Below are 9,707 nucleotides of genomic sequence, written 5' to 3'. Positions count from 1 at the left end.
GACTTATTCTGGCTGAAATAAAAAAGTATATTTTAATATAATGTTGTATAATATAACTTTTAGCAAAAAACCTCAAGCATTTCTTTAAATCAATATACTAAAATATCTTCAGTAAGCTTTATTCGGACTCGACCAAGGTATTAGCTGTTTAATTTCAGTCCAGTGTTTGCCAAGACCAATTATAAAGACCATCTATATTTTAGTACACATGAAAATGGCCAAATGAATGTGATTATAATCAAATTAACACAGAGAAAACTTTTGGCCAATCAGTAGACCTATTCTAGCACAGGAATGTCATACAATGCACAAAGAGTGTGAGGAATGGGGAGTTAATGGGGGCCCAGCAACTCATTTCTGGTCTTACTGTACTTTTATGCCACTGCACTACTCTGAATCACCTTCAATGCTACACTTTATGTATATTGATACTTCCAATCCAACAATTCGCCTATATATGTGCCCGATATATTTCCTTTTATGTACACAACGATGCTCATGCTAGTTAGTGCAGAAGTCAGACTTGTGTAACCAGACAACTGAAGAAAGACCCCCCCCAAAATGAATCGTGCAACGCATGCGCAGTCTGACCCAGACCTGACAACAAGCTATCGGATGTGAGCCTTTGATATGGGCACTGCGCTGGAATTTAAATGATTCGGTTAACTAAGAGGCAAATTAACAAAACCTACGCACATTTAATTGTCATTAAGTGTACACCATAGTTGCTTCCCTGCCCTCTCACCATGCCGGTAAGTCGACACGCCTTTGCACTGCGATTGTATTGTTTTGTTGCAAAGGGGTTCCTCCCTTCCTCCGACCCACTGATGTGATGCTAACCGGCTAGCACCGATAGCTTACGTTCCTGTAACAAGGACACGATACACTGTTCTCAACGCCGGGGTCTGCCCGTACCATTAGCACAAATTGTTAACATTGTGTGGGTTTTAGATAAAACGGTTTCCAAAATCTGCCATTGTCCATTTATTAAGCTAGCCAGCTAACTAGCCAACGTCATCAACGTTTGCCTGCCTAGCAACCCATCAACGGTTGCTAACGCTTGCTAGCTTCGTTTTGACCGAGTCACACCTTAGACAGAGGTTAACATTTGTTTTTCAACCAAGGACACACGTTGAGAAAGAGACTATTCAGCGGACCCCCTCATGTGTGTCCCTTTGCTGTTGTGAAAATACAGTACTGTACAACACAATCTTAAAGTTAGACATACTTCAAATTATTCTCTCCTCCCAAAGCTACTGACACTTTTCAATTAGCTGCAAGTAACACTGTATCCACATGTCAAAGGCAAAGTTAGATAAGTGAGCTAACACACACACACGCACATGAATGATTGAAATACCACACCCTGGCAGAATGCTAGGGACCCTACTTCTTCTTCTTCTTTAGTGTTTATTGGCGGTTGGCACTAGGGACCCTACTATGCTTTGTATTATATTTTAATCAACTTGACAGCTAGGCCCTTATGTCCATGTCAATGAACCGAAATTGTAGGTTTCCTTAATTGCCAATACATAATATTTGATGGTTACATCTTATGCCATAACCATCTCTCATCATAGTTTGTTTCTTTTTTCAGAGCAATAAGCATGACAAGCCTGAGGGCAATGATAATGTCAAGGTGGTGGTGCGATGTCGTCCCTTCAACCAGAAAGAGAAGATGATGAACCACAAACAGGCCGTCCTTGTTGACGAGATCCGTGGGACCATAGAGGTTAACAAACTGGAGACCCCCCACGAGCCCCCTAAGACTTTCACATTTGACACCGTGTTTGGACCGGACAGCAAACAGCTGGATGTCTACAACCTCACTGCACGCCCCATCGTTGACTCAGTATTAGAGGGTTACAATGGTATATTTTGAATTCGTTTTTTCATTATTAACTGTAATGTGATATGATAAACATTGTTTTTCATTTATTCTTCATTTCTAAATTGACACCGTGATTTTATGCTCTTCTATCCATTTCAGGCACCATTTTCGCATATGGGCAAACTGGCACAGGAAAAACCTTCACCATGGAGGGTGTGAGAGCAGTGCCAGAACTCAGAGGGATAATCCCAAACTCCTTTGCTCATGTTTTTGGTCACATTGCCAAGGCAGAGGGTGACACGAGGTAGGAAAGCATTCTCTCTGCAGACATTCAGTAAAATCAGCAAAATAAATCTTGGCTAAACACATAATAAGTCCATCTGACAATTTTGAACATCAGAGCCAAATTGGGTCAAAACCTTGGCGTCTTTTTTAGTTTTCTAATAAGCACACTCAACAAGACTTAATCTTTTGAAAGAAAGTTTGGTGTGGTCCGAGCTAGATACTTTTATTGGCCTTGGTTTGTACTGAAACATTCATTTTATTTGACTGAAATCTGATTCAAAGAGGTTTTCATAGAAAAAGACTAACAAGTGTGGTAGCATACTCAGAAAATATAGAGTATTTAGACAAATTATTTAATGAACAACTTATTCTCTTTTAAGCTAAATTTTATGAGATAAGGCTGCTTATGGGACAGTTTTTTTCTGATTTGGTTCTTATAGTGAAATAAAAAGGCTCCATGTAAGTAAAGGTTCTTGTAAAGGTGTTAATAGTGAAAGATGTATTAACATGCTTTATTTTTCCATTTGTAGCTTTTAAAGGTCCCATGTCATGCTTTTCTGGTTATTACCCGTCCCCTTGTGTGTTGTGAAGGTTTTTCTGCATGTAAACGGTCTGCAGAGCCACAAATCCTCAAAGTACACCCTGTAGCGAGTAAAACTAACACAGAAAAGACCTGTCTATGCTGCCCCAGAACGCCTCGTTGGAGATTTCTCATTTTTTCTTCCGGGAACCAAGTGACGTAACGACGACCCCATGGACCAATTGGAGCTGTTACGTTACGTCCGCGGAGCCGTTACGTTAAGTCCGCGGACACACACACTCAATCTTTTCTCAGCTGCAGCTCCGAGGGATTTCTCCTCCCTGAGACGGCGGAACGTGGCGAGGCTGTGAGTCCACACACACAGGTCCTTTCTCATTTCTCTAACTCCCCTCCTCGACTCCCCTCCTCGACTCCTATCCTCAAGACTTAGTCCCGCCCACAGGAGATGCGAGAGGAGGAGCCGAGGAGGGGAACCGTGGCGAGAGGAGGGGAAGCAGCAGGCGGTTAGAGAAATGAGAACTCCTCTCCTCTGAGCGGTCATTTTAAAGAGACGTCCATTAATGATGACAGGAGGCACAGCAGCCCTCTGTCTGATGGACAGATCACAGATGTGTTCATGACGACTTATATATTTACTTTTAATTCATTCACAGTGGGGTATAATGAGACAATAACAGGCTACAGATGCGGACACACACATATATATATATTTATATAAATAGGCCTATATACCATTTCAGAATCAAACAGAGCTCTCTCATAATAACGTAACACTATCAGAGACTGGATATATCCCCCCCCCTCCCTCTCCCGCTACAATGAGGAAAATAAATTACGGGCCAAAAGTTTTATTTACAAGTAGGCTATTAAAAGTAAGCAGAGGACACCAAACCAACTGATACCTGTCTGTCCGCTGCATCTACGCACACACTGTACAACACACCTACACCACACACATGCACATACAGCTCCTAAAACAGGCTACAACCGTTGTGTATTTTATTATGTGAAGCACTAAATGGTTTTAGACAAATATTGACTCTTTGTTTGTAATATCTACTAAACTACAGCAAATACAGAGAGTAGTGTAGGCCTGTTATATATATTTTTACACATTGCTCTGCTTTCTGCACGGACCTCACAGCTGTTCTCACTGTAAACATCGCGTCGCCGTTCAAGCTGTTACTAAAATAATAACCAGGGGATGCATGCAGAGCTGTGATTGGCTGAGATAAGTCCGGCCTGGCGTCACGACTCTTTGAAACATCTCTGTTCCCGGAAAAACATCCACGAAGGAGCCGTGGAGGACCCATCAGTGTATCCTCGGTTATAGCTCCTCCAGAGAGCCTCCTCGGTCCTCGAAGTGCATTTAGAGAAATGAGATGTCCTTCAACATGGCGCGCTGAAATTCATTTCCGGGTCACTACCGGAGGACCGAAGATTCGAGGAGGGGAATTTAGTGAATTGAGAATGCCATATTCTTGGGATGTATCAATAATCCATCGTTTAATTTAGTAAAACAGCTGGCCGGCTCTGTTGTGATTGGTCAACCGCTTAGAGATGTCCCGCCCCTTAGCCTATCACGTACAATGCGTCGGAGCGCTAGCCAATAGAAGCGTGAGTGTTACATAATGATGTCACTATGTTCTGGAAGTAAACAAAGGAGTCCAATGGAGGCGTTTCAGGCTGGAGGGACAGGAGGGAACTTTGGGATTTTAGCCTCTGCCCTTTTTGTTCTTGTGAAATCAAGCTCCTTACAAAAACTCCGAAAAGACTCTAGCCAAATAATAAAGTACAAAATTAATTGCAAACAACCTCTTTTCATTAAAAAAAGTCTTGACATACGATTTGTAAAAAATGAAAAAACTCTTGTAAATCTTTTTCACCGACGCTTTACAGGGTCTCATTTTTGTACTCTGGAACGACCTTAATATAACATAAAAAGAGAGTTTACAGCATTGACGCGGTATGGTCGGGTGTTCAACTGTCTTTAACTAAACCGAGACATACACCTCCGAGACAATTTAGCGTAACGAAATAAATTTTTATATAAGAAGGAAGTTAACGGTTATTGTTTAGTGAAAAAGAATATAAACGGAGTCCCTGACACCGATCGGTACAAGGTCGACCACAAAAGTTGATTTAAGCAATGTACTTGTAGCCGAGGTGAGAGTGACTCCGATCACAGTGAGGCGCTATCAGTTACTTTTGATTTTGAGGTAAAGATTGCAAAGTCGAAACAAGACGGTTGTTCTTTTCCCACCTGTCACACACCACACACGCACGCACGCTAACGCACGCACGCACGCAAACGACCACACACACACACACCACACACCACACACACACACACACACACCACACACACACACACACACACACACACACACACACCACACATAATCGACAATTTACCGTTTAACAAGTCACCTGAAGTACAAATAGACGGACTTGCAGTACGTTCATTGCTTAGAACAATTTCATGGAAAGTCGACAAGTCGCGAACGGTCTTATAACGGTTGTCTCACGCCGTCACTTATCGACATAAATAAAGTACTAATATCCGGAGGTAAACTGACATTTGGTCAAACTTACATAACATGTCAAATTTGTATATGACATATATGTATATATTTTTTTTTATTTATTTGACTGACCAGTCAGTGAGACAAATAGCATGGGAAGAAAACAGAACAAAGAACGACACCGAAATAATATGAGTCACTAGTTCCAACTAGGTTAAATACTCAGAAGACAGGATAGTCGTACCATCCAGTATAAGAGGAGCCCTCCAAGCGTGTAGCTCAACATCTTAAGACGTCTACTTTAGTACTTGTCATGTAACTTTTATCAAACCGACTAAACTGACCTTTCCACGTAATACGGTTGGAGTCATAAGTTAGAATTAGGGTTTGTCTATGTATTATGTGACTGTTTCTTTAGACGAAAAAGAAATACTGATCAGACCTCAGCATACAAAATATAATAAAAGTCCGACTCTTACAAAAAACTCAATTCATTTTAACGTCGTGAATTAGATACTTACTGTCCTCTAACATTTACATTTATATACTGTAAGTCTAAATACTACTACAGTACACTCTGTATTGTTTATATCACTACCGAGACATTAATTACCGGAACTATCTATGTTTCGACCTTGGGTTTTATAGAGTTTTAGGCAAGTGCAAAGAATTAAAATAATAACACTATTACTAAATTTTTTCATTGATTTAGAATATTCACTACTTCATATAATACATAATATTACAATTTTACGGTTTAAGGCTAGATAACATCGTCTGTTTACCACCGTATTACGCAAGAATTGTTATTGATGGTAATATACGATTAGAGTGCGTAAGTAAATCAATCTCCGGTTATATATACATATGGATTGGAGGACGACTGTACTAAGTGGAACAAAGGATAAGGAGAGGCCCGCAGGGAGACTCAAAACTTAAAACGCAAGAGTCACACTATACAGAGGACTACTGGAGGGGTAGCAGGGGCGTCGTGTACAAGGTAAGTGGTTGTAGGCAACAGAAGTCTTCGTAACTAAGACTACGTACACGACTTGTACCGCCAAAGACGGGACCCAATGGATGAGTGAGAGAGACGACAGCTAGGTTGGTCTTTAGTAATGGTTTTACTGTTTCCATATTAATTACGAAAGCTTATTTGTTCGGAAAGAGAAAACACCGAATTAAAAATCGTAAACTCCTGTTGGGAGCGGAGGGCTGTGTGACGACAATATCACAACGACGGAGTGTAATACTTCATATATCAATACGAATATACCACGAATTCACAGATAACTCTACTCTTTTAACATCTCATTTACTTACATACTCCTTTTCGATGTGGCAGTCTTCACACTAGAAGTAGTTTTAACAAATTTTTTTTCGAGACGGGTCCAAGCACTTCTCTAATCGAGCGGTTCGAAAGAGACAAAACCAAGACCGCTAAGGCAGATTTGCACAACAAAAGAGGAGTAAGTGAAAAGACGCACGACGAGACCAGGCCACTAATGAGTGGAGAGCGGAGGTCACGACAAGACGAAGCTAGGTATCCACATTTTCATACGCAAAGCGGGTGACTCCGACGGTCAGTACTGAAATACTTCGGAGAAAGGAACCTAAACTATGTCGTACTTGAAGTCGGTCCAGGTCGAACTAGCCTGACGAGTTACTTGGGTGCTATATCAAGAGGCTGTACTTACCTCTGTGTGCCCTCCTGTAAATAGTTATGTTATTGTGTTAATAACTGTGCAGAAAATTGAGTATACAGTCATTGTATAATTTAATGTACAATGAACAATCTGAAATGGTTTCGCCGAATGTATGGTTATTATACCTGTTAAGGTTGTCCCCGTTAAAACCCCACTTCTCAGGGTCCCTGGTGTTGCTTACGACTAACGTCACCCCAAACTTGCGACTAGGTTCTGGTTCCGAGTATAGGTGACGCGAGGTTGTGGCGGAAGTCACCCAACTTGGACTAGGCTGTGGTTGCGTGATCGGGTGCGCGGTGTGTCGGAGAGAGCATAGTATATACTACAAACTTCGAACTGATTAGGTCCGCACAGCTGAGACCGAATCCGGAAAGAATCGTACCCTTGGTTTTCCCAGTGCGAAGACTCCACACCCTGGTTTATGTTAACGTCTGCCATCAATCTCTCCCACGTTACAAGCGGAGTTTCAACTGACGACTTACACGGGACTCCGGTTCCGTTTCTTCTTTTTTTAGCTTAACCGTGACGTGGTAAACACCGGAGAAACCGAGACTGTGGAGACGGTGACTAGTACACATGCCAGCAACACGTACACATAACAAAAACACGACGCAGACACTGCATTCATTTATTCAATTTCTCTGACTTCAAAGCGGAGAACTCCTCAATATCTTCCATGTTGGTGACGAAATTAGAGCCCCGCGGGTGAATCAGGTGAAACGGATCAATATACACAACACACAAGATCAATATAAGACAATAAAACTACAAACCCAACTCGATCAAGAAAGAAAGAATGGGGTTTTATAGTAATAAAAGGTTTGCGTAGTATCAACCACTCGAATTAAAGTTCTAGTGATTGAACATTATAAATAATCTCAATCATCGCCCATTGATATAATAATGTCAGGCGCCATTCACCATCACATGTAAAAATTAACAGACTACAAGTGCTTTATAACTGAGAGTAATAAGTCAACTATACTTAAACACTACATAGCCTAAAACAGAGCAAAAAGGTAGTCCGGATTCTGACAATTATGAAGGACACGAGACAACGACGGAAAAGAAAGTATACAAATAATTAAAGAAAAACAATATACGATACATAAATAATAAAAATATTACATATATATCGAATACAAAAAAATAAGAGAAGAAAAACAAATATAAGGTCAAAGAGGAAACGTATAAATGAACTTATTTATTATAATGGAGATATGAGTATATAAATAAAAATGACATGTAACAACACATATTAACAAATTAAAAAACAATGACAACCATCACATCAACCCTAGAAGATAATAAAAGTAACGAGTTTTGGATAGACGACAAAATATATTACTCAGAGAGACAGGTAATTCAAGATTAGATAAAACTAGTACAAACTCTTCACATTATTCAACACAAATGTATTATACAATAAATTTAGGAAAAAAGAGTACATTTACCGGATAAACAAATGAGACATGAAACTTCGAATAGAAATAAAACAAGATAAGTACAGAGAGTAAAGACAGAAAAGACTGTATTATAACACACGAGGACACAGATACATATGATGTCAGTATATAACACACACGAAATTTGTATTGGGGATAGGTTGACATTGATGTGACCTGTCTGCATTACATCCCGACGGAAACAGTTGGCAATTCTTACGAGGTGGTGAAAACTCTAAAGAACCTGGCTTCAGACGTCTCGATTCGCCACCAGACGGCCTTTATTATGGTGACTCTACAATAGTCCCTTGACCACGTCCATGTTTTTGGTTTGTAACGACGTGTAGTCCCGTCTTGTTACTCCTACACCGAACGCATTCGGCTAACCTGTAGTCGAGTGTACGGAAGTGATAGTCAGCAAAAAACTTAGTTTGACGACCATAGTCTGACTGGTCGGTTGTAGGTTAGTAGCCAATGTCCATCAACTCCATTGACCCTGGTACAGAGGTACGATAATTAAAAGTTTTTCGAGAAATAAAGAGAGGTGACGGACACGACGTCGTTGGGGAGACAAGTGGAGACAGACTTTGGATCATCAGATACAAGACAGAGACTAAACCATCGACCGGACCGACAAACACTCACCGGATTAAGGCTCTTACGGGCGAGAGGAATAGAAATTAACAATTATTACAAACCATAACGCGAATCACAGATATTCTATCCACATATACACATAGTACACAGTAGCTACATGGAGCCACTTCAAAAAATACCAAACCAAAGGTTTCCTACGAGAGGTTACCTCAGCAAGTACGACACAATAACCCCTCGAACACAAAAATCGGAAACGTCATGAAATAATGTAGTAGTATATATTTGATATAGTATTTAAATAAATGTCACTTACCCTTTATGAGGATTTTTTAAAATTTACGTGACAAAGGATCATGAATCTAGATGAAAGATGACACAAAAACAACATACAACCAAACGATACAAAACGAAAACTCGATATCATCACACACGATAGAAGATATGATTGGACTGACTTACCACCAGTTATTTGAAGTACATTGACTAAATAGATTATTTAGGAGAGAAAAGAGGGAGGAGCACAACACAAAAAACACAAAAGACCCAAACACACAAACACACTCTCTAACCATTATAGGAAACACCTCAAATCAAAACTACAGGAAGTCAGTCCATCCAATATCCTATCTACTTTGGGGAGAATTTACGATGTGTACGTCTTCCGGTGTGTACGTGTGTGTCACTTTAACCTCAGCATCATGATTCCTCGTCACGAATATTTTAGAAAACCTCCATAAAGGGAAAGGACATCACATAATACATGCAGAAACACTACAA

General features: G+C 40.3%; 1 protein-coding gene across 1 annotated transcript; it reads left to right on the top strand.

Moving 5' to 3' along the window:
- Nucleotides 1–596: 596 nt before the first annotated feature.
- LOC104943535 (kinesin-like protein KIF3A) lies at nucleotides 597–2,170 on the top strand. The gene is made up of 3 exons (XM_010768981.1): nucleotides 597–752; nucleotides 1,598–1,871; nucleotides 1,991–2,170. Exons 1-3 carry the CDS (start codon nucleotides 747–749, stop codon nucleotides 2,137–2,139), a joined length of 429 nt encoding a protein of 142 aa, XP_010767283.1. The 5' UTR covers nucleotides 597–746; the 3' UTR covers nucleotides 2,140–2,170.
- The last annotated feature ends 7,537 nt before the right edge of the window (nucleotides 2,171–9,707 follow it).

The sequence above is a fragment of the Notothenia coriiceps genome, unplaced genomic scaffold, assembly GCF_000735185.1.
Source record: "Notothenia coriiceps isolate Sejong01 unplaced genomic scaffold, NC01 NC01_scaffold00006163, whole genome shotgun sequence".
Classification (NCBI taxonomy): domain Eukaryota; kingdom Metazoa; phylum Chordata; class Actinopteri; order Perciformes; family Nototheniidae; genus Notothenia; species Notothenia coriiceps.
The sequence above is the reverse complement of the archived record's forward strand: the minus strand, read 5'-3'. Positions and strand labels throughout refer to the sequence as shown.